Source organism: Typopeltis vanoorti, chromosome 16 (assembly GCF_054136105.1).
Source record: "Typopeltis vanoorti isolate ZY-2024b chromosome 16, IOZ_Tvanoo_1.0, whole genome shotgun sequence".
NCBI classification, from domain to species: Eukaryota; Metazoa; Arthropoda; class Arachnida; order Uropygi; family Thelyphonidae; genus Typopeltis; species Typopeltis vanoorti.
This window is the reverse complement of record NC_143564.1, coordinates 100685822-100712825: the sequence shown is the minus strand read 5'-3', so window position 1 is coordinate 100712825 and position 27004 is coordinate 100685822. Positions and strand designations below refer to the sequence as shown.

Sequence of the window (27004 nt, the reverse complement as noted above, 5' to 3'; positions counted from 1 at the left end):
GCCTCACCATCTTTATCACTCTTCACTTTTGCTACTGTCACTAACTCTTTCATGTTTTTCCTTAGACCATACTTTTATCCTTTCAGATCATTTGACTTCTTCCTCTTTCATTATCTAAGTGGATGATGATTAGGTCAAATGAACTCTTTCCACTTCTGTCTGTACAGGGACAATTCTGTCCAGTTTGGTGTCACTTGTTGTGATTGGGTTTTTAGGCCCTCTTTTATTTTGTATATTCATCTAATTCTGGGCCACCCTTTGGATCTTTTACCTTCCATTGTTGTATACAGGGCTATAGTTGGTAACCTATCTGTTTCCATTCTGGTTGCATGGCCAAACCATTACGGTCTTCTTTCTTTCTTGGATTTTGTCTATTATTGTTATTTCTTGTTTTAGTCGTTTCCTTATTAATTTGTTTCTTAGTCTATCCAGCAGAGATATTCCAAGTAGTCTTCTAAGCCAACCCATTTCAGTAGTTAATAATTTTTTCTCTTCAGCTTTTTTGAGATTCCATCATTCACTTCCATAAAGAAGTATTGGGAGGTCCATTGCCTCATAGATTCTTGCTTTTGTTACTTGTTTGATGTCACTTGACTTCCATATTTTATTTAGTCGTCCAAAAGTTTTGGACACTTGACTGATTTGTCTGCTTTATATCTTTTGTAATTTCACCATTGTACTCAATTACTCCACTGAGGTATGTGAAATTTTCTACCTGCTAGATTCTTACTATCCATTTCACTTTTCAGATTGTTGTTTCATTTTCCTATTTGCATACTTTTTGTATTGTCTATATTTAGATTTAATCCAAATTTTATGCATTCTTCCTTTATTTTATCAGAAATTCACTGTAGATCTTCTTCCATGCTTTTAAGTAATGCAATGCCGTCTGCAAAATTTAAATTTGTTATATTTTTTCCATATATTTTAATTCCAGAGTTTTCTTTGTTTAAGGCCTTACTGGTTGCTTCTTCTAGGGTAAGACTGAACAGGTCTGGTGACAAATTGCATCCCTGTCTTACTCCACTCAGTGTGTGGAACCAGTTGGTTAAGGTGTCCTCCACTCGTACTGCACTTTTAGATTTCTCCATAGATTCTTTATTATTCTTATAGTTTTGTTGGGAACGCCAAATTCTTTCATGGTTTCCCATAGTGCTCTTCTATGGATGGAATCAAATGCCTAAAAGTGTATGAATTTTATATAACAACTTTGGTTGTACTCTAGTGTCTTTTCTATTAGCTGTCTTAGGTGAATAATTGATCAACTGTGCTTCAAACTGGGTCTGAAACCTGCTTGTTCTTCTCCTAATGCTAGTTCTATACATGGTTTAATTTGTTTTTGGAGTACTTTAGTAAAAACCTTACTTGGAATACTGAGGTGGCCAATACCTCTGTAATTATTGCATTCTGTTTTATCTCCTTTTTTGTATATAGGAGTTAAAACTGATTTGGTTCCAATAAGTAGGTATTGATTCATATTTGTAGATCCTTTCAAATAATGTTTTTAATGGTTCCAAAAGTTGTTCCTTTCCTGCTTTTAAGAATTCTGCATGTATTTGATCAATACCAGATGCTTTCCTAGTTTTAAGTTTATCTATGCTGTGTGCTATTATTTCTTTGGTAAAGATATTTGTTTCCTCTTCCATTTCAGTGGCTGGAATAATAATATCCTGAGAGCTGTTTCTATTATATAAGTCTCTAAAGTATTCTTCCCATCTGGTAATACTTTTTGTTTTACTTTCAATTAGTTGTCCCTCTTTGTTTTTGATCATTATTTTTGTTGTCTGTGTCTTTCTAATTTGATCTATTTGTTTATATAATCCATAGAGATTATTTTATTTTGATAGCTTCTCTACCATTTTGTATTTTTCTTCTAACCAGTTATTCTTGTCTCTTTTAACTAGTTTTCTAATTTCCCTCATAAATCTATTATATTAATTTCTGCTATAGTTCTGTTTTAATTTCATGCTTTTTCTTTGGTCACTAAACCTTTTTACTCCATTCGAGATCCAAACCTTTTTACTTTTTCTTTCTGTGTAACCTATTGTATTTTCCCAATTTTAATATTTCCTTTAATTTGCACCAATGTTCTTCGATGTTTATATTCTGTTTTGGTATTTCTTTAGTATTTCCTTCAGGTTTTTATCTAGTTCTAGTTGATATTTTCTTAGAATATTATTGTCTTGTAGTTTATTTACATTCCGTCTCCTTTTGATGCTAAAAGTGCTTTAAGATTTTAACTTTATTCTTAGGTTTGGTAGCACTAGCTTATGGTCTGATTCGCAGTCGGAAACAATGGATCTGTAATTTAGGATACTTAATTTCCATCTCTGGTTAACAATAACGAGGTCAATCATATTCTTGGGTTGTCTATCTAGTGATATCCATGTCCAGGTCATTCGTATCTGCCAAAAAAACTAATGCCTTCACTTTACCTTTCTGCATCCTAATAGCAGCACTAACATCATTAATCTTTGCAAGTAGGAAACATGAGTTTGTCATTCCCTCACAAAGCACTCCTCTTATCATGGAATCTTCACACAAAATTCTCACCATACTCATTTTTATTCTTTGAGGAGCATTCCCTTTGCTTTCTTCATAACTCTTCTTTCTTTTTTTTATTTCCTCAGCAGCACCACTTGCCAAATGTTTATTCATTCTCTCAAGCTTATGCTTTGTCCTATGAAAGACTACACATACTATCTCTCTCTCACTGCATCTGACTCTTCATTCTCTACACCAGGGATTGGGAACCTTCAGAGCTGCATGCGGCTCTTTTATATTGAATTAAAAGATACATAATTAATACAAACAACTAAATATTGTTTTTTGATACAGCCTCTTCGTGGTGCTAGATACTATGCATGTGTTATGCATGAAATTTGTTACGCATGTCACTAAGGCTCTAAATAGAGCCTTACACGTTACGCATGCCTAAGGTAACTAGCGCCACGGCGAAAATTTGAACTAATTGATCAGCTGTCCTGTCAAACACCACAGTTTTTAGATACATATGGATTTTAACTGTCACAATAAATATTCTGTTAGTTAACTGATTTATTTTGGTACTAAACTGGTGTTTAATTTAGTGCCAGGTAATGTTAGGCACAAATTAATTTTTATTATGTTATTATGTTGAATTTGTGTTTCACTTGCAGGTAAATTTGTGATAACCCTCCTAATATAATATGAGTTCAAGAAAAAGAAAAATAATCAAAGAAAACAGAGGATTTGATAAAATGTGGATAGAGAAATTTGCATTTATAGAAGTAAATGGAAATCCACAATGTTTAATTTGTCATCTACGATTTCAAAATAACAAATTAAGTAATGTCGAACGACATTTTCGAGGAAAACTAGACTTCAGTAAAAAATATCCTGAGGGTGATAATAGAAAAAAAGCTATTGAAGAATTACAAAAGAAAACATTGCTTCAGCAAAGAAATTTGTCAACTTGGACGAAATCTTTGTCGAATACTACTGAAGCGAGTTTTTTGTTATCCCTTGAAATAGCAAAAGCGGGAAAGCCTTTTTACTGATGGTGAATTTCTAAAAAATTGCGTGTATAATGTCTCTGAAATTCTATTTAAGGATATGAAAAATATGGACGAGATACGTAAAAAAATTAAAAATTTATCTCTTTTGAAGGCTAGAACTGTCAAGGAAAGAATTTTAACAATTTCTGCAGAAGTTTCAAATATGCAAATTATGGATATAATAATTCAGCCAATTTTATATCTATTGCGGTTCATGAATCAAATGACATTTCCGATACTGTAACTGATAGAAAAAAAAAATTCTGTACTGTAATGTAAAACTTAAAAAATAATACAGTACACAACTTTATTTTAGTAAAAAATTTAGTTTGTATGTACCTGTATTGTTGAGGATTCTGATTTAATAAAATTGCATACTTCAGTACATAACTTAATTTGCATAAAAAATATCACTTTCTTGTACATAACACAAAAAAAGTTTCACAAAATAATACAAAAAAAGTTTTTTTTATTTCTTTGTAAAAAAGTCACTGATTTTCTTTTGCTTCCTGGAAGCTAAACTTTTTTCAATTGCTTCTTCTCGGAGCTTCATTAGCAATAAAATTTTGTGGAATGGCGTATCATTCTGCTTAGCCCATTCTATACGCATAGTAAAACTGTCAACTGCCTCTTCATGTTTTAATTTTTTTTTTTTTTTTTGAGTTATTGGTCATCATTTTCTAATTCATTCTGCAGCATCATATTTATAATTTCAGCATCTGATTTGATTCCGAATTCACTTTCGGTTCTACCTGTAATCCATTCCGTAACATCTGTTTGTGAAATTTCAGCATTTGGATTTATATTTTTAACCAAATCATGCATGTTTTTAATTTCCTCTTTTTGTGTATCACCGTAGTTATACTGTACCGTAATAATAATAAAATAAATATAGTTAAAATAATAATTATTAAATAAAAATAATAATACACAAAATAATACATAATAAATAAAACTTATTTTTTCTTTCAAACCATTTCGGATTACTGGAGGGTTCGGACTAAAGAGGTTCAGATAAGTGAGATACCACTGTATTTTGAAATCTAAAAAATTACAGATTGAATTTAAATCAAGAAAAAGTTGATTGCAAAATATTTGCTGAAATGATTACTGTAATTTTAGATTCATTTACAAGCAGGATTTTAAAAATGATGAAAATTATATTACATCTATTAAATTGCAATTTAAATTTAATAGATATTGAAGCTTTTCCCAGAATATCAATTGCAGAACTACAAATGGAGCTTCTGGAAATTCAGAATAAAAACATCTGGGTACAAAAACTTCAGGAAATGGTAGCACAAATTGAAGAAAATGAGGAAACTATGGAAGAAACACCACAGGAAATTATATTAAAATGTTGGAATTCTTTCCCAACTAATTATTCAAATGCCAGGTGACTTGCTTTTGGGGTTTTGATTCTTTTTGGTTTAACATACAATTGCAAACAATTTTTCTTTTCAATGAATTACATTAAAAATAAGTATAGCAACATACTGACTGATGAAAGTTTGAAAGCCGAATTACTATTAAAGTGGACGACATACAATCCAGATTTAAGTAAATTGGCTGAGAAGATGCAAAATCAAAAGTCTCGTTAATGAATTTTAAATTAAAACAATCAAATATCTATTAAAATGCATAATATTGTATTTTTGTTCCGACTAATTCTTTTTGCAATACAAATTCTGACTTTTTTGCAATATTATACTTACTTAAACATGTTTTGTAATTAAAAATGTAATCAAACTTAATGTTGTTTTATTTATTGAACATATAAAAAATTTATATGCAAACATAAAAGTGGTATTTGATATCTGGAAGTAAAAAAAAAAAAAAAAAATCAGCTAACACCTTTTTTTTATTCCCGTATACGGGAGTAGGCGAGGCCATTTAGCCCTATCTAACTTTTGGAGACTGAGTGGGCAGTTCAATCTCCACTGGTACCAATCGGAGATAGATGGCCCAAGGCTATCACTAATTAAGCAGTACACAGTGAAGAGAGACGGCTCAAATGTGCCGCCATCTCGTGGTCCCTAACCTTAACACAATATATTTAATGTCTGAAAATAATGTGAGTTCTACGGTCGATTTTCTTGAGTTTACGGGACGAAAAACCCGAGTTTCCGGGAGGAAAAACCCGCTTGCCTGTGCCAGAGATCGACTAACTCGGGAACCGGTCGAAAAAAGGCTTAGAAAAATTTCCTCTAGTCGGCGACTAGATTTGAACCACCAAATCCTTTCTTCGTGCGGTCAAGCGCTGTAGAATGCAAACGCCACTTCTACTGAGCTACACAGGCTCCTATATCTGGAAGTATTGAATTAAAAACAAATTTACCTAAGTTTGAACTAACTGCAACTTTGAGTCACCAGGAAAAATCGAATTGAAGTTAGGGCTCCCAAAATTTTGTTTTAATTAATTTTTTTGTGGAATGGCTCTTTGGTTCAAAAAGGTTCCCGACCCCCTGCTTTATACCACATGTTTTTATTGTCACCTACACTAGCAATCTTCCCTATCTCATCTCTCACATATTGCTCTCACGTCATCATGTCTTCCATTCACTCCTCCTTCACATACTCTCACATTTTTTGGAACCTTCTTATTTCATCTCTTACCATTATATTTCTCCTGCCCAAGCTTAAACTTGTTTTCTCATTCTCTTGACACACACCCTCTCTCTCTATTTCACACATGCACACGCACACATTTCCTCTTGAACATTTTTATATTAGCTAATCTTATCTGAAGCATCATTATTTCAAAGGAGTCATCAAATCTTCTACTTCCTTTATTGAATATTTCTATTTCTTTTCCCACAGAATGAAGAGTAGGTAATGTAGAGCCAGAAGGTAATCCTCACAGGCATTAGAATTCCAAAGTAAAAGTTTGTCCTTTAGCACTGCTAATACAGAACAAACCAGCGACTACTGCAGATTTTTTCACACAATCTTCCAGAGGTGAAGATTGATTTCTTCCTCCCAAATTCTCCAATTTCATTGAATTTAATCTAAAAGGTGAAGGAAATAGTAATTCCAATACTGAAGGTGTTATACTGAAGTGTAAAGTTAAAAGAAATACTGACCTAACGTCCAATCCTAACCACGAGAAGGTTAGGATTGGACGTTAGGTCAGAAGCCTTGGTTGGTTCTTCACATTCCTTTAAAGGCTATGTGGAGGTCTCCTCTCAGTTATACAGCTTTGACTAGTGGTGAGCTATGGAAATTTTAACAAAGGGCTTACATCGTTGAGCAAAAAAAAAAAAAAAACTGTATTTCACACAAAAACTTTTATTAATACAGTTTGTGCACAAATTCCAATCAAAAAGTATGAGAGAGAACAATCAACCTCTAAGGGCTATCATTTTTAAGCAAATATTTCATGATCTAAACATGAAATAGTTGCACACATTTAACTGTGTTAATTTATCTTTCATAAGAAAAACACTTTTAACTATCAAAATATAATAAGAATGAAATCTTTTATAATCTTTTAATTGGCTACTGGTTTTTCCCTGCGATTGGCTACCAGAAGGGTAAAGATAGCGCATACGCTCATTTTATTTTCAAACTTGGGCACATTCGTTATATAGAGGAGTTGAAACAATAATTCCAAATAATCTAAATACTGCCGAATAGACTAATTTTTTGATGGGCTGGCAATTTCGGATTTAGCAGACCAAATTGTATTCTTATTGGCTTAAACCAAAATACAAAATGATGGTACAACATGACAAAATTTCATGCTGGCTGGAGCATCGCCCGATTAAACATGACCCACGTTATTTTCACCAAGGAACCAGGGCGAACAGCGAAAAGTCAGCTACGGGAACAAATCTGAAAGCACACCCCAACTCAACATCACCTGAGTTAAAGATCGGTGCTATCAACATAAGAAGCCTGAATGACAAAGAAATGGAGCTAGCTGAGGAATTAGATAAGTACCAGTGTAAACGAATGCTGTGCCATTGTAATCTATGCTGTTAATTTCTCTTTATTTTAAGTGTCTTTATCTTTTCTCTATACCTTATATGCCGTTATTCTTATTAGCTAATTAGCTGCGCGTGCTTTCTCTCTCTGAATCTTTCTTGCTTATATTATTGCGTACTATGTTTATCTACCTTCTGTAATTATTAGTCGTATGCCTATGAACACTGAAAAATTTATTTGTCCGACTGCGCCATCAGTATATGAAATATTCAGCATAGACTGAATAAAACTTCTGGAGGATTTCTCTCTCTCTAACACAAATTCCTTCAATAAAACTTTACACAAACAGTCGTGGTCTATTCTTTTACTTAACTTTACACTTCAGCTATCTCATATAGTTTCCCGTTCACAAGTCTGATTTATTTAGGAACAGTGCAGTTGTAAAATAAACAATCAGGAGCACTCCTTTAACAAAAAAATCAAAACACATTTTATTTACATTATTATAAAATATACATGAATTAAACCATAGGGAGATTGCTTTCTCTATCCATCTATAAAAATTCTTTAGCACAAATTAGAACCTTTTTACTTCAACATTAATTAATCTCTTTAACTCAAAAACCTATTAACTCTCTGCTTACAAATTCAACTTATTAAACTCTTATTTTACTTGCAAAGAGGTTAGAGTTATTTTAACAAATTTGATAACAATTTCCAACATGCCAATTGACTCTGTTAGGGACTTCTTATCACTATTAAACAAAAATCTTATATGTTCTTCTATAACAACTATAAGAGGAAATATACAAAAGTGTGTAACTTACAAAGGTTATGTATCGCACAATCAGTCAAAAGTCTTTCACTAAAAGTTCTTTAACTAAAGAACTTTTAGTGAAAGAAAAAGTTCTTTCACTAAAACAAGACAAAACATTGCCTTGTTTTCTAACACTCTGAAATATTCTTATTAAAGGACTATATACAGTTAACTTCCAAAGGATTATTTACAAAAATATCTAGTAAAAAATATACAGAGACAAACAAATTAATTTTGCAACATTCTCATGGGACTTGACCTCTGTAAAAAATTGATGTAATGTGCTTTAGAATATTTAAGCTACAATCGAGTTTTTACAAATCTTTAGAATCCCCTGGATTTTTCTCTTCCTTAACCTTTCTCTTTGGCCTAGAAGCCATCTCTCTCTCTCTCTCTCTCTAGTGACGTCTTGAACCAGGAGGCTCCTTCTGCTTGGCTTTGTCCCTTTTTATTATGCCTTCTCTGAGACCTTGTACGATGTTTGTAACCCCCAAAGAATTCGGCATGATTTTTTCATCTTCTTCAAAGTTCGGTCCGCTTTCTGTTCTACTCCGCTTTCTTTTGATTGTAAGTTGCCAGCCATCAGAAAGATGCTTGAACCTTTCTGACTGACTTCAGACGTGCAGAGCTTGTAAATCTTTCTCATACACAAAAAAAAATCATAAACAACCTTTCTTATGCCATCATGTAGAGCTATTACATAAAGTTCTGGTGGCAAAACATTGCCTTTTTTTTAACACTCTCAAATATTCTTATTAAAGGAGTATATACAGTTAACTTCCAAATAGTTATTTACAAAAATATCTAGTACAAAATATACAGAGACAAATCAGTTATTTTTACAACATTCTCATGGGACATGACCTCTGTAAAAAATCGATGTAATGTGCTTTAGAATATTTAAGCTACAATCGAGTTTTTAACACCAGATCGACATAATAGGGGTGACTGAAACAAAAAAGACCAAAACTGGTGAGATCTTTCTGAGCAAAAAAATACAAACTGTTATATTCAGGCAATGGCAATCAAGGAAAAGAAGGAGTAGCCATAGTATTCAACACTAAATACGAGGCTAATCTTATCGAATGGCAGGCAGTCTCAAGTAGAGTGATGTGGGCAAATATCAGAATGGGGAACTGGACAATGAAACTTATTTGTGCCTATGGTCCCACAGAAGGTTCTACTAAGGTTGAAGTGGAGGAATTTTTTGACGCTTTAGAAAAAGCAACTGACACAATGAAAAAGGAAAAGTTGGTCCTTGTTGGGGATCTAAATAACACAGTAGGAAATGATTGTCAGACATATAAAAATATTTTGGGAAAATTTGGAGAAAAGAGCAAAGCTAATAATAATGGCAAATATCTGTTGGATTTCTGCTCAGGACATGGACTGGTTATTACAAACACCATGTTCGAACATAAAAATGTGCACATTTTCACATGGAGAGAAGAGGCAAGGAATAAGAAAAGTCTCATTGACTATGTTATTGTTGATAGTGATTTTCTCCCTGGTGCAGGACAGGAGTGTACAGAAGATTTGAAATTGGAAGTGATCACTATTTAGTCTTGAGCAGGAAAAAATTCAATTTCATATTGAAAAGAATAACATGAAAGAAAATTTTAAAGTGAATAAAAGTTGAGCAGCTCTCAGATGTGAACTGTAGACTAAAATACACAAAGATTATTGAAGGAAAAATGAAAGAGTTTGAGAACAGGAACCGAACCTTGGAGATTCAATGGCAAGTCTTGAAGAAAACCCTTATTGATTCAGCCAGAGGCATGTGGTGAGGTTGTCTGCAAGGATAGAGAAATCAAAACTCCATGGTGGACACAGGAAATTAAAGAGGCAGTGAAGGAAAAGAAGAAAGCATATCAAAAATTCCTGCAACTAAGTCAGCTTGGGCTCTTAGAGAATACAGAGACAAATGTAAGAAAGCTAAACACTGTGTAAAACTAGCTAAACAAAAGTCATCAGAGGACTTTGGCAAGAACATAGAAAATAAATATTAAGAAGGAGTCAAAATATTCTGGAGGTTGTTGAAGAAGCATAGAAATGAAGGAAAGAGTGCTGTAAAAGGAGTTAGAGATGATAAAGGTGACATGAAAAAGGGAGAAAAAGATATCCTTGAAGTATGGAGTAATTACCTTGAAAAATTGCTAATTGAAACAAGCAGTGATAGCACAGTGGTAAAAAACATTCAACAGGCATACAGTCAGGAATACATATCCATACTTGAAGTAGAAAAGCCATCAAAGGCTTGAAATGTGGAAAGGCAGCAGGAGTAGATGATATTCGACCACAAATGCTGAAGTATGGTGGTATAAAAGTCTTACAGTGGCTGCACTACATAATTCAGAAAGCCTGGACAGAGGGATGAATTCCTGATGATTGGAGTAGAGCTTTAATAGTACCCATATATAAAAAGGGAAATAAAACTGAATGTGAGAATTACAGAGGTATTTCCCTACTGAGTGTTTCTGGCAAGATTTATGCAAGTATACTTGAGGAACAGTTGAGAAGAATGGTGGAAATAAAGCTTGGTGAAGAACAAGCTGGATTCAGGCCAAATAGAGGATGTCAGGATCAGATCTTCACTTTACGACAAATAGTCGAGAAAGCATGGGAATATAACAAAGATCTGTATTTAAGTTTTGTCGATTTGGAAAATAATTATGACAAGGTGCCAGGAGAGAAGCTATTCAATACACTACAGTTATATGGTGTCAATGGGGTATTATATCAAGCAATATGTAGTCTTTATTTGAGTTGTAAGTCAGCAGTTAGAATTGAAGGAAGTAAAGGAAGATGGTTTAATGTTAAATTTGGTGTGAAACAAGGATGTACATTATCCCCTCTTTTATTCATTAATTATCTGGATCACATTATGATGGAAAGTGGTATTAAACATGATATCAAAATTGGAGATGTTAATGTCAGCTCTTTGCTTTATGCAGCGATGTTATACTTCTAAATAAATCCGCTACAAGTCTGCAAGATTCTCTGACTAAATTGAATAACTGTTGTAATAGATATGGTATGAAGGTCAGCAATAAAAAGACAAAGAAAACGAAAATAGGCAGAATCATTGAAAATGTCAACTGCATTGTGAAAGGAAAACCTGTGGAACAAGTAAATAATTTTAGCTACTTAGATATGATTTTTAATGAAGATGGTAAATTAAATATGGAAATAGAGAACAGAATCAGCAAAGCTGGTATGGTAGGAAGTCAATTGAATAAATTCATATGGAATAAGAGAGAAATTAGTCGGAACACTAAATTAGCTGTATACAAGACAGTGTTCAAACCAGTTTTAACTTATGGATAAGAGAGCTGGGTCAAAAGTAAAACACTTGACCAAAGATTAGAGACAGAAGATATGAGAGTCCTGAGAAAGATTAGAAGTATGAACAGATGGCAATATCATATTAAAATCAAGGAAGTTAGGAAAGATCTTGACATCGTCAGCATCCAGGAATGTGTTAGCTGAGCTAATCTCAGGTGGTATGGTCACTTGAACAGAATGGGAGAGGAAAGATTAGCTAAACAAGTGTTTTTCTGCCAGGTTGGCAGGAAAATGACCTAGAGTAAGACCAAGATGTAGGTGGATTGATACTGTACAAAGTGCTGTAGACAACAGAAATATAAGATCTGATAATGTTGGAGTCTTGACAAGTAACAGACTGATTTGGAGAAAAATTATAGACAGGAAGTTAGTAATGACAACAATTTTCATGTAGTACTATCATATTCTGTACACCCCTTGAGGGTACATGGCAGGAATTTGATGTTGATGATGATGATGATGGGACTAAAAGAAAAATTTTTCAGAGTGGAGTTTGAAGTTTGTTGTTTGGCTTCTTGTAAAATGTAAAAAGGTGTTTATAGGAACATGCAAGTAGAAAGTGTGCAATTAGTTCTTTAAATTTTCTACATAGGGATCTGGATAGGCATTTAGAGAAAAATGCAACTAGAAAATGTGCAATTTGTGCCATATTTTTACATATTGATATGCATTTATTGAATAGATAACATCAATGGCATTATCATATTAAAAATGAATATACACGTGGTCGTCGACTTACGACCGTCCGCACTTACGAATACAAAAAAAAAAAAAAAAAAAATTAAAAAATAAATTAAAAATAAATCAGGCAGCTGTGCGTACGATAACTATGGGATATGATAGTTATTGTACAATAACCCGCGTACGATAACTATTATCTCTCACATATACTCAGTCGCTTTCAAGTATTTCAAGTCGCTGTTGTGTGTGGTGTATTAAGTAAAATTCTACTGAAACACTACCCATAAAATGGCTAGTAAAAGGAAAATGCCTTCATCTACAGATAAGCCAGCTAAGAAGTCAAGGAAAACTATCGATTTAGAGTGTAAAATGAAAGTTATCCAGAAGTATGAAGGCAGAAAGAAAGTGAATACGATAGTACATGACTTGAAGTCACATTCCATAGTATCGACGATACTTAAGGACAAAGAAAGAATTCTGGAAGCTGTGAAAAGTTCCACACCTATGAAGTCTACAATTTTAACCAAACAACGACAGGGGCCCATCCATGAAATGCAGAAATTGTTGTTTATGTGGATGGAAGATTTAATACAGAAGAATTCACCCATGAGCCTTTGCACAGTACAAGCGAAGGCTAGAAGTCTGTTTCAGAGTTTAAAATCACGCGCCAGAGACGATTACGCAGAAGATTTTCAGACTAGTAGTGGATGGTTTAAGCATTTTAAAAAAAGATTTGCTTTGCATAAGAAGCAAGAGAGGAAGAAGAGAAAGAAGAAGAGGCGCCAGAAAAGAAATTCCCTGCAAAGAGTTTATCAGATTCTTTTTCGCAACTGAATGAAGCTCTTGCCAGTTTCGAAGCAATGGACCCTAATGTCGAACGATTCACAAAGGTTGAATGTATCAATCAAGATGCTGTGCGTTGTTATCGTGAGATAGATGAAGAAAAAAATAAACAAACAGTTCAAACACAAAGCTCAGCATGTTCCTCATCAAGAGAATATCACTAAGAACATGACCCCTGAAAATCCACAACCCAGCACAAGCAAAGATTAAAAATTGATTTTGTAAATTTCATTTGTATTAATTTTTACATTAATTTTAGATAGTATTTTTGTGTTTACAGTACAGTATGTACAGTATTATTTTTCACATTATTTACAATATACATAATTATAAATTTAAAAGATTATAAAAATAAATTATACAGATGATAAAAAGATTAGAAAGGTTAATGAATACTGTTAATAAATATATGGCCGACATACGACCTGTCAGCCAGAACGTAAGTTGGTCGTAAGTCGATGACCAAGTGTATTAGGAATGAACTTGACCGTTAGCATTCAGGAATGAATAACCAGAGGCAATCTAAGGTGCAATTATCACCAGGAAAATTAGTAATGTATACTTAATTGTTTAGTACTGTCATAGTGAATCTGTACATTGAGGGCACATATCAGGAAACTGAGGGTGATGATGATAAACAGCCAACACATTGAACTTCCACTGACAGTCTTTCTATGGAAAAGGAACTATTGCAAGGGAAGGATTATACAAGATGTAGAATTCCATCAAAAACAGACATTTCTCCACATGATCAAAATCTGTAAGATGATGACTTACACCAGAATAAATGTTTATTCCCTTGTAAAAAATAAGTTATTTTATCTGTGATACTCACTTTCTGTACTAGATGCCAGTGATGTTGGTCCTGAAGGTCCAGTAGAAACTTTAAGCAATCGTTTAGCCCCTCCACCAAACAGCATCCCCCATGTCTCTTCAGAAAACGTTTGGCCAACTAATCTATACAGGACATGACAGTCACATGTTACCAAAGCATGAATAAGTTGACTAAGATATACAGCTACAAAAGATTCACAGAGAAGAGTATGGAGTCTAGGGGAGTCTTCATCTTTATCTCGAGCCAGAAGTGCACGAAGAGATTGCACTCCTAAATGAAATGAAACAACATTATTAATATTTTCTATAATTATAATTTTAAGTGAAGATTCAAAAAAATAAAATATTTTATGTTAATGCTCTTATTAGAATAAATTAAAGCTTTAATTTATTCTAATTAATACTGATTCTCAAAGAGAAATTATAAGTTACAACAACAAAGAGAACATTAAAAGTTTGCTATCTTGAATCTCCCTTTTTTCACCTTCAGTGGCTTCATATTTTCTTATATTATATATCATTCCTTTGTTGTCTCTGTTCCCCTAATTCTGAAAATCATTCTGACCTCTGACTTATTCTACAAGCTTATTCTTCTGCAATCCAAATTCCATAACAGTAAAATCATCTTACCTGGCAACTTTAATAAACAACAACTATAATTGGTTCCCTTTTTTCAATTCAGTGACTTAAAGCAAATAATTCATCTCCTATTGATAATTCCTGATAATCCTCTCCACACAAAACTTAACCAGTTCTCCTTCCACGTGCACTGTTGAGATGATTCCTCTAATGATTCCGATCACAATCTCATCCAAGTTACATCTTGCAGTGAAAACCCTGCTTATCTGTCATTCACATCCTCATTTACCTTGATACTATTACAAGTGGGAAGATTTCTGAGAATACTACTACTCTTTTGTATGATCAGCCAACCATTTCCACTCTCCAGATTCAGATGCTTGTGATTTTATTGGAGAAATTATCAATGTCAGAAAGAGGGTCTTCATTCCCCACTTTATTCAAAATTCCCACCTTATACTCTATATCCAAGTCATGATTTCCAAAAAAGGGAGCAAGAACAGCTTAAGAAAAGAAGCATGTTGTAAGTGGATTGAGAAGAAACTCATTTTATCCACAGCTTACACTGCAGCTTGTAACAAATGCAAAACCATCATCAACAGAGATTAGTCTGATTTTGAAAGGGCTGAATGTAGAAAACTTGCTTCCTAGGTAATGGCAGTCATATTTTCTGATTCCTTGAAAAAGTACTTAGGCACAACTATTGACCATCTGTGATTCAATCTCTCTCTCTCACCAAAATGGTAGTATTGCAACTTCACTTAAGGATAAAGCTGATTTCTTGGCATCATTCTTCTCATTGAACTGGAGAATAGATGTTCAAGATAAATTATCTCATTTTTCAAGTAAGAAAAGAAAATCATTTCTTAGTAAAGGCTATATAGTAATTCAACTGCTATGCACAGATTTCATCACCTGGGTTGCTTGGGGATCAGGAGGTGGTGTAGAGGATTCAGAGACAAGTAAGCTGTTGACAGGTCAGCAGAATGTTCTCTATGAAGATAAGCTGAAGTGTGGGTTGCAAAGTTTATTGTGTTTAATTGTGTGGGTTGCAAAATTTATTGTGTTTAATTGTGTGGGTTGCAAAGTTTATTTGATGGGCAGAAAAGAGCAGACATGATAAAAACTTGTAAATTATTAAAGAGGTTCTATAAGATTGACACAAAGGAAATTTTTCAATACATGATGAATAAAGAGAATAATAGTTATCCATGGAAGTGATGGATGCTTATTGAGTTTTCATCACATATTATGGCTATCATTTCCGATATTCTAAGCATTGTTTCGTTGTCTTGAATGTCTAATATTATGGCCTTGTCGATTTGCAGGGTATGTTTCTGTTCAAGGGTGTGGTCTGCTATTTCAGTTTTTCCTGTATTTTTATCCTGTTTTTCTTTTTGTTGTCGCATTTTTTATTGTTTAAATGTTCAGGAATAGGGATGTTACAGTCATGGAAGTGTTCTTGTAGTCTTGCCCATAAGGATGTCCACTGATGTTTTGTCTCATCGGGAGTCCGAAAATTTGGATGTGCACATGGTTGTTCAAGTTAAAGAAGTTTGCTGAGATTACTAGTTTGATTAGGTTTATGATATCACTGGGTGTTAATTTTGTTCGTGAATGTAGTATGCGGTCTTCTGTGAGTAGTGTGTGTATGATGTGTTCTGGGATGTCCACGTTGGTGTATAACGAAGTTGCATCCAGTGAAGTGAGGACTTCTTTGTGGGATAAAGTTAGGTTTTTTTTATTTTTTGGAAAAGGTAGTCTGGTAACAGAGGTCAGCCGATACATGCCAAGAGACACATTCTGTTTAAAACTTCCTTCAGATTTTTTAGTTATTGAAAAATTAATTATAGAATAGACCTGCACTTATCTGTGACAAAATGAAAGTTAAAAAAAAAGGGAAAAAAATTAAAAAAAGTGATCTGTATCCCCTAAAGACCTTTTGCATACCCTTATGGGGTACGAGCACCGGACTTTGGGAAATGTGCCTAAAGAATAGAAGATGGGATTCACATTGCTGCACAAGAAGGAAGATATGAAGAACTGCAAGAACAGTAGATCTATTAATTTAATCTCTCATGTAAACAAGATTCTACTGAAGATTATTCTAAATAAGACTGATGCCTCAGTTGAGGCTGAGATTATTATTATTATTATTATGTGACACCTCCAGGGAATCCAAAGACTCATTGAGGGAGAGTGTGCCAACAGCATCAAACGATTGAGCCCCTTCCAACTACTAACCACGCTCAAACGTATTTAACTGTGGCATGAGCCATTAGTAGCAGAGGTTCTACCAATTGACCAATGTCTGAGAAACAGGCATGTTTCAAGAAAGGGCACCAAAAATTAGATCCATTGCTTTAAACAGATCATTCAGAAGTAGAGAGAGCTGAGACTTCCTTTGGTAATGTGCTTTATAGACTACTAAAAAAACTATTGACTGTTCATGAAAATTTTGGAACGTAATTAAAGCAATGGGTTTACCTCAACATCTTATCAAGTTGATGGCTAACATGTACAGTGAACAGGAAGCCATAGCAAGAACAGGTGTAATATTTATGTTTCAGTAAGGAAATACTGTGAGTAGACATATTAATTAAAATTATAATCATGGAATTAACTCATGTAAAATATTATTTATTAGTAGAATTTTCACCTGAGTATCACAGGCATCTTCAGTACATGTAAAAAGCTAATTAAACAATAACTGGCAATTCCAAAAGGCAGCACCTAAGTAGCTAATGTAACATAACTAAAAAAAAGGTCGCTAAATTTCCTCCCGGAAACTCAGGTTTTTTGTTCCGTAAACTCAAAAAAACAACCAAAATGCCCACATTATTTCAGACAGTAACATATCCTGTTAGGGTTAGGTACCAAGAGAATGGCAGTACTTGTTTGCCAACCGTTTCATTGGTGGCTGCCTATAATTAAGTGATAGACATGGACCAGCTATCTCTGATTGGCTATCAGTGGAAATTGAATTACCCACTCAGTCTCCAAACGCTAGTAGGGTATAAAGGCCTTGCCTACTCCCTATAAGGAAATAAAAAGCGTCAGCTGATTTTTTTTTTTTTTTGAAATTTCCTAACTTATTTAAAAAAAATAGATAAATAAATAAATCTACACTATAGATATAAAATGATAAGCATTTTTACGTAATGTTTTTGTGTCACATTTTTTGTCTGGCTTCTTAATATAATATTTAATAGCAATAATAATTTGGTGTGGATAGTGTAATTATTTTTATATAAAAAATTTGAGGAAAAGAATACATTTTTTTTAAATAGAAAAATATTCAACGTTGCACTAGATAGATAAAACAAAGCTAATATTGAATAAAAATGGCTGTTTTCAAGTCTTAGCAAGTAGTGCAACATGAGGGCAAATCGGAAGTAGTGCAAGAAGGGGCAAGCTCCGAGCATCTGATCCAAAAATAACCAGCTTACAGTCTGAAACTCGGGGGTATGGGCGCCAGGGGGCGATCCCCCACCTTTCGAGTTTTCAAAATTCGAGTCATCAGCGTTCAAGGAGAACTGGCCTACCAGTCTGGAACTGGGGGGGGGGGGGGTCGGCGCAGAAACCCCTTTCGAGTTTTCAAAATTCGAGTCATCAGAATTCAAGGAGAACTGGCCTACCAGTCCGGAACTAGGGGGGATGCAGATGCAAGGGGGGGGGGGGGAGGAAACCCCTTTCGAGTTTTCAAAACTTGAGCCATCAGAATTTAAGGAGAACCGGCCTACTAGTCTGAAACTCGGAGGGTTGGGTGCCGTAGGCGCCAGGAAGGGGGAAGACCCCCCCTTTCGAGTCTTCAAAATTTGAGTCATCAGAATTTAAGGAGAACCAGCCTACCAGTCCGGAACTCGGGGGGTCTTTCGAGTCTTCAAATTCAAGGAGAACCAGCCTACCAGTCCGGACTTCGGGGGGGGGGGGGGGGCACCATAGGTGCCAGAGCCCCACCTTTTGAAGACTCGACACTTAGGGTAGTCCCTGAGTGTCAAGTCACCAGAATTCAAGAACCGGCCTACCAGTCTGGAGCACAGGGTGGGGGGGGGGGGTGCGGTAGGCGTAGTGTATATATACATACGTACTACACAGTATATGTATATATATATATATATATATATATATATATATATATATATATATATTTCAAAAAATAGATTTAATGACTCCAAGACCGAGATAACATATAAAGATTTTAATGATAAATACTACTAGTTTCGGCATATAGCAGCCTTCTTCAGGTATTTATAAAGGAAAGGAATACTAATAAACATTGAATTATTTAAATAAACAAACTGGAAATTACAGGTACAAATTGCCTCACATAATCGATACATAAAAACGTTGTATTTTTCAAGTTGTTCCAACTGGCGTGCCATTGTTTGTTGCAATTGTGCGTGCAAGTTCACGTGAACGCCAATATTGAATAACTGCAGCATGGCTATCTGGGATGTTATAACTTAAATTATTATTTAAGTGGACCGGGTTCAGTAGGATTTCCCTTGATTCTACGATTTTTCTTTCAAACTCATCTTCACAGCGAAAAATATTTTCTGATCTATTCCAGCATACAGAGTGGCTTTGTTGGTCATCATTAGGATTATTTGAAAAAAGAACATGACTGGATAACGCAGTTGCATGAGATCTTTTGTATGAGATGTCTCTCTTATGCTCTTCTATGCGTTGTTCAATAGATTTGTTAGTTTGACCAAAGTATGGGATATTGCAATCACACCACAATTTATATACTCCAGGGTACTTAAGGTTGTGATGAGTAGGTTTTGGATGGCTGATTAGAGAGCGGATTTTTGGAAGTGTGGTGAAGAAGGTCCTGATATTATATTTTTTAAGGACTTTAGCTATTTTCTTAGAGACTGTGCTAATGTATGGAATAGAGATGCTACCTTTAAAATTAATAGTCTCTGTTGTGCACTGCTTAGGAGGGTTCAGAAGAAGTTTCTTAATTGTGTTTTCAGAGTATCCATTTTGTTTAAAAATAAGAGTGAGGTGATTCATTTCTTTTTGTAGTTCATCTTGTTTATTTAAGAGAGAACGTGCTCTGTGTCCTAAGGTAGATATAATTCCAAGTTTTTGTGGTGGAAAATGATGAGAAAGATTATGCAGATATCTATTGGTATGCGTAGGTTTTCTGTACATAGAGATTTTTAATCTTTCAGAGTATCGTGTAAGCATAACATCCAAAAAAGGTAAAGAGTTATTATTTTCTATATCAGCAGTAAATTTTATATTAGGATGTTGGATGTTTAGATGACGAAGAAAATCTGTGAGAGCTGTGTGCCCGTGATTCCAAATAATGAATATATCATCAACATATCTTTTCCAAACTTTTGGTTTAAATGAGAAGGAAGATATGGCTTTCTTTTCAAAGTCTTCAAGGAAGATGTTAGCTAGCACAGGGGACAAAGGGTTGCCCATTGCCAGGCCTTGTTTTTGTTGGTAAATGGAGTCCTTATATCTGAAGTAACCAGAATGAATGCAATGCTTTAATAAAGTGAACATTTTTTTGGATAATTTATCCTGTAGTAATGTAAGTACCTCGTCCGTAGGAACGTTAGTAAATAAAGATATAATATCCAAACTAGCTAGAATATCATTATCATCGATGGGAATATCTTTAATATGAGAAACAAAATCTGTGGTGTTTTTGATGAAAGATGAAGATTTATTGGAGAAACACTTGAGGTACTTTGCTAAATATTTTGAAAGTTTATATGTAGGTGAATCAATTCCTTCCACAATTGGGCGAAGAGGGATGTTTTCTTTATGAATTTTTGGAACTCCATAGATGCGTGGGATAAGAGGATGTAGAGAGCGTAATGAGAGGCGAATATTATGAGGAAGTTCACTCGCAGTCTTTAACAAGTTGTTTGTACGGTTTTGTAATTCTCTTGTAGGATCTTCCTGAAGAATTGAATATATTGAACTATCTTCAAGTAATTGAAGCATTTTGTTGTGGTAATCTTCAGAGTTGAGGATGACCGTAGAGTTGCCTTTATCTGCAGGTAAAATAATAATGTTACTGTTCTGTTTTAGATTTTTTAGGGCTTTTCTTTCAGCCACTGAAATATTATCTGTTGGAGGTTTGGCATTATTTATAATGAAAATCGATTCAATACGAAGAAGTTTCGCCAAATGATTAGGAATGAGTGAACATGCTTTTTCTATTTTTGTAAGAAGAGATTCTTTAGGGATAAATTTTGGTGAGGGAATAAAATTGAGACCTTTGCTAAGAATATTCGTTTCTGCATCCGTTAACATATGAGAAGATTTGTTCACTACAACCTTTTCAGGATTAATACGGGCATCACTATGACCAGATCTGTTTTGTATCCTTATTAGATTATCAAATTTCTTGATAAGGGTGTATTTATTCTTGTTTTGTATTCGTGTGGCTTGTGCTTCACTGTTAATGATAAAATCATGTAAGTTAACATTATCCATAATTTCTTCAAGTTTTTGAGTTAAACATCTTTTAGTGCTGAACAAAAAAGCTAAACTACGTTTTGTGTCTGTAATTCTTTCGCTGAGGAGATCCATTTTAGCATTACGATAGATTCTTTTAGCGCGTTCCGTTGTTATCTTTTCTTTAAAAGAGATGAAATTGGGAAAAACTGCATGGAACTTACAACGTTTGAGGAAAACTAACCTGTTTATTTTCAGTCCTATTTTCTTCAATGTTCTTTTAAAATTCCTTTGTATTTTCATTAGAGACGCCTCGTCATTTAGGCTATAGATGTGGCGATTATATGTTAATTTGTTTATTTAAATAATTCAATGTTTATTAGTATTCCTTTCCTTTATAAATACCTGAAGAAGGCTGCTATATGCCGAAACTAGTAGTATTTATCATTAAAATCTTTATATGTTATCTCGGTCTTGGAGTCATTAAATCTATTTTTTGAAATGTATAACAACCGAGTAAAAACTAATCGCCACATCTATAGCCTAAATGACGAGGCGTCTCTAATGAAAATACAAAGGAATTTTAAAAGAACATTGAAGAAAATAGGACTGAAAATAAACAGGTTAGTTTTCCTCAAACGTTGTAAGTTCCATGCAGTTTTTCCCAATTTCATCTCTTTTAAAGAAAAGATAACAACGGAACGCGCTAAAAGAATCTATCGTAATGCTAAAATGGATCTCCTCAGCGAAAGAATTACAGACACAAAACGTAGTTTAGCTTTTTTGTTCAGCACTAAAAGATGTTTAACTCAAAAACTTGAAGAAATTATGGATAATGTTAACTTACATGATTTTATCATTAACAGTGAAGCACAAGCCACACGAATACAAAACAAGAATAAATACACCCTTATCAAGAAATTTGATAATCTAATAAGGATACAAAACAGATCTGGTCATAGTGATGCCCGTATTAATCCTGAAAAGGTTGTAGTGAACAAATCTTCTCATATGTTAACGGATGCAGAAATGAATATTCTTAGCAAAGGTCTCAATTTTATTCCCTCACCAAAATTTATCCCTAAAGAATCTCTTCTTACAAAAATAGAAAAAGCATGTTCACTCATTCCTAATCATTTGGCGAAACTTCTTCGTATTGAATCGATTTTCATTATAAATAATGCCAAACCTCCAACAGATAATATTTCAGTGGCTGAAAGAAAAGCCCTAAAAAATCTAAAACAGAACAGTAACATTATTATTTTACCTGCAGATAAAGGCAACTCTACGGTCATCCTCAACTCTGAAGATTACCACAACAAAATGCTTCAATTACTTGAAGATAGTTCAATATATTCAATTCTTCAGGAAGATCCTACAAGAGAATTACAAAACCGTACAAACAACTTGTTAAAGACTGCGAGTGAACTTCCTCATAATATTCGCCTCTCATTACGCTCTCTACATCCTCTTATCCCACGCATCTATGGAGTTCCAAAAATTCATAAAGAAAACATCCCTCTTCGCCCAATTGTGGAAGGAATTGATTCACCTACATATAAACTTTCAAAATATTTAGCAAAGTACCTCAAGTGTTTCTCCAATAAATCTTCATCTTTCATCAAAAACACCACAGATTTTGTTTCTCATATTAAAGATATTCCCATCGATGATAATGATATTCTAGCTAGTTTGGATATTATATCTTTATTTACTAACGTTCCTACGGACGAGGTACTTACATTACTACAGGATAAATTATCCAAAAAAATGTTCACTTTATTAAAGCATTGCATTCATTCTGGTTACTTCAGATATAAGGACTCCATTTACCAACAAAAACAAGGCCTGGCAATGGGCAACCCTTTGTCCCCTGTGCTAGCTAACATCTTCCTTGAAGACTTTGAAAAGAAAGCCATATCTTCCTTCTCATTTAAACCAAAAGTTTGGAAAAGATATGTTGATGATATATTCATTATTTGGAATCACGGGCACACAGCTCTCACAGATTTTCTTCGTCATCTAAACATCCAACATCCTAATATAAAATTTACTGCTGATATAGAAAATAATAACTCTTTACCTTTTTTGGATGTTATGCTTACACGATACTCTGAAAGATTAAAAATCTCTATGTACAGAAAACCTACGCATACCAATAGATATCTGCATAATCTTTCTCATCATTTTCCACCACAAAAACTTGGAATTATATCTACCTTAGGACACAGAGCACGTTCTCTCTTAAATAAACAAGATGAACTACAAAAAGAAATGAATCACCTCACTCTTATTTTTAAACAAAATGGATACTCTGAAAACACAATTAAGAAACTTCTTCTGAACCCTCCTAAGCAGTGCACAACAGAGACTATTAATTTTAAAGGTAGCATCTCTATTCCATACATTAGCACAGTCTCTAAGAAAATAGCTAAAGTCCTTAAAAAATATAATATCAGGACCTTCTTCACCACACTTCCAAAAATCCGCTCTCTAATCAGCCATCCAAAACCTACTCATCACAACCTTAAGTACCCTGGAGTATATAAATTGTGGTGTGATTGCAATATCCCATACTTTGGTCAAACTAACAAATCTATTGAACAACGCATAGAAGAGCATAAGAGAGACATCTCATACAAAAGATCTCATGCAACTGCGTTATCCAGTCATGTTCTTTTTTCAAATAATCCTAATGATGACCAACAAAGCCACTCTGTATGCTGGAATAGATCAGAAAATATTTTTCGCTGTGAAGATGAGTTTGAAAGAAAAATCGTAGAATCAAGGGAAATCCTACTGAACCCGGTCCACTTAAATAATAATTTAAGTTATAACATCCCAGATAGCCATGCTGCAGTTATTCAATATTGGCGTTCACGTGAACTTGCACGCACAATTGCAACAAACAATGGCACGCCAGTTGGAACAACTTGAAAAATACAACGTTTTTATGTATCGATTATGTGAGGCAATTTGTACCTGTAATTTCCAGTTTGTTTATTTAAATAATTCAATGTTTATTAGTATTCCTTTCCTTTATAAATACCTGAAGAAGGCTGCTATATGCCGAAACTAGTAGTATTTATCATTAAAATCTTTATATGTTATCTCGGTCTTGGAGTCATTAAATCTATTTTTTGAAATGTATAACAACCGAGTAAAAACTAATCGCCACATATATATATATATATATATATATATGTTAAAGATACCAAGCTATTTTAAATCTGGTTTTTACTCCATTTCCCAAATGGAGTAAAAACTTGGTATCTTTAACATATATTATATATTATACCAAAGGTAAAAAACTTTCTACATATATATATGTATATATATATATATATATAATTAAAAAAGTTAAAAAATATTAAAAAAAGACCAACAAAGGAGACAGGTGCAGATATTCTTTTGTTGCCTTTTGACCTATAAGAAAAATCTCCACCTTTCTCACTTCTCCAAAGGACAATCATTCACATCTCAGTTATCCAGGTGTCTACCAGATTCCTTGCTTTTGTGGGGTTATCTTATTTCAGATAAAGAGGAAAATCTGCTTATATTCAGCTAGAAGAACAAGTCATATTCAGTACCTTGAACCTGAACAGTTTGGACTTGCAGAGCATGCCATCAACACTAGACACAGAGTTCATTGGAACAAGACAAGAGTCCTTCACAAAAGTCAGTTCCTCAGGGAATGGCTTTATAAAGAAACATGTGAAACTTTACTTCACTCTCCTAACTTAAACAGATCCGATGGTCTACGTCCATCTCCTTTGTGGGAGATAGTACTTTTTAAATCAGCTAATCTTTCCTAACTTTTTTAATTGTGTGTGTGTGTGTGTGTGTGTGTGTGTGTGTGTGTGTGTGTGTGTGTGTGTGTGTGTGTGTGTAATTTATTTACCTTTTTTAATTATCTTACATTAGCTACTTAGGTGGTGCCTTTTGGAATTGTCAGTTATTGTTTAATTAGTTTTTTACATGTACTGAAGATGCCTGTGATACTCAGGTGAAAATTCTACTAATAAATAATATTTTACATGAGTTAATTTCGTAATTATCATTTTAATTAATCAAGATGTTGGATTAACTGACTAGCTTCTGTAGGAAGCCTACTTTCTTCACACACATTGAATTCTATCATGCATGTAGCATTGGATGAGCTAAAGACAGAAAATGTGATAGGTGCAGAAGGATTGACAATTTGAGATATGCCAATGAAATGACTGCAAAGAACTAGCATGAATCCTTGGGAGAGTTACTAAGATCAGCAAGAACAGAGGACTCGAACTCCACAGTAGGAATACAAAGATCATGGTATTTGAAGGAAATACAGACAAGAAAGTTCTGAAAAAAACATATACTTTAATGGTGAAATAACTGAAGAGGTCAGCAGATTTTGGCACCTGAGATCCATCAATGTGAAGACTCCCTGTTCCTCAGAAGATTAGGAATAGCTAAAACATTAGTGAGACTTATCTCAAGTCTGGAAGGACAGATTTATCACTACAGGAACAAAACTAAGGATTATCAATGCAGCTGTTTTTACAGTAGCTACTTGTGGAGATGAACCCAAAGAAGTCTTCTTAGAAAAGGATGCTGTTTTGAAAAGTGGTTGAGGACTTCATATATTGAAAGGTATACATATAGATGTGTTTTTAAAAGGATTAGTAGAACTAGACTCTGACAAAAGAAAAATACTTTGGATACATTGAAAGAATGGAAGGAATACCTCTAAAATTAGTAACAGAGAGTAAAGTTCTGGAAAAAAAAAAGAGAGTGTGGCATACTCTCAATTAGATGGATGGGGCATGGAGTGACTGGCATTCAGGGAGCTGAAGCCTTAAAAGCCTACAATAACACTGTTTTATTGTAGGCTTTTGAGACCATGAAGATTCACATGGAACATCACCTAGGTGCAGAGTGACCATAAGCCATCTGCTGATAAGTCAATGAAATCAAAGTTTATGGATCTGGAAATCTCTGGTGCTAATGATTTATTATTATTATTATTCAGGCCTCCATGGAGTCAAAAGACTCATGGGAGGTCCTTTCTAAGAAACACAAGTCTATCAAGACACATTGAGGGAGGTCCCTCCTAGGAAACACAAATTCTATCACACCACTCCTTAAATGCACTGACCATTCTCGCTCTCACCACTCCATCAAGCAATGCATTCCATGGTTCGACCACCCTCCATGCAAAGAAACCACTCCACACCGTCTTTCTCACAGTTTCCATACGTAACTTCTGGGGATGACCCCTTGTCATGACTCCTTCCCGCTGTTTAACCAAGCAAAAGAACTCCCCAGTGTCAACCCTGTAACCACCTCTCAACAGTTTAAAAGTCTCAATCATATCACCTCTCCTTCTTCTATACACCAAACTCTGCAGTCCACACTCCCTCAGCCGATCCTCATAACTAACATTGTACAGTACCCTTTCCACAGAAAATTTATCCCCTTCAAATCCTGGGGACCAGATCTGAGAACAATAGTCTAAGTGTGGTCTGATCAGAGTCTTATACAATGGAATGATAACCATTTTATCTCTGCAGGTCAGTGTCCTTCTCATTATTGCAGCAATCCTGTGCATTACCTTCATTACCTTTGCAATATGTCCCCTAAATTTCAGGTTTCTATCAATCATCAAACCCAGATCTCTTGTCTCTCCTACTTCCTCAGTTTAACTCCTCCCATAGAGTATGCAGCATCCCATCGATGTGTCCCAAACCTCAAGACCTTACATTTTGCTGCATTAAACTGACATCCCAATTCATTTGCCCATATATCTAGCTTATTCAAATCCTCTTGCAGGGCTACCACATCTGCACTATTACTAATAACCCTTCCCAGCTTTGCATCATCCACAAACAACCGAATATCCCCTTGTAATCCATGGACAATGTCATTGATATAAAGGTTAAACAATATAGGTCCCAGTACTGAGCCCTGTGGAACACCACTTGTAACCCTCTGCTTCCTTGAAACTGCCCCACCATACACAACTATCTCA

The 27004-nt window shown here is 34.4% G+C and overlaps 1 protein-coding gene across 4 annotated transcripts in view; it reads right to left on the bottom strand.

Annotated features, from left to right (window-relative positions):
• Rbcn-3A (rabconnectin-3 alpha) overlaps window positions 1–27004 on the bottom strand; it is a 984230-nt gene that overhangs the window by 329106 nt on the left and 628120 nt on the right. For all 4 annotated transcript variants that reach the window (XR_016549602.1, XM_090406519.1, XM_090406521.1 and 1 more), the window contains exon 41: window positions 13985–14254. Coding sequence is in view for 3 of the 4 variants with exons in the window: in XM_090406519.1 (XP_090262645.1) it covers window positions 13985–14254 (270 nt within the window). In the remaining variant the exon portion in view is untranslated. The remainder of the gene's footprint in view (window positions 1–13984; window positions 14255–27004) is intronic.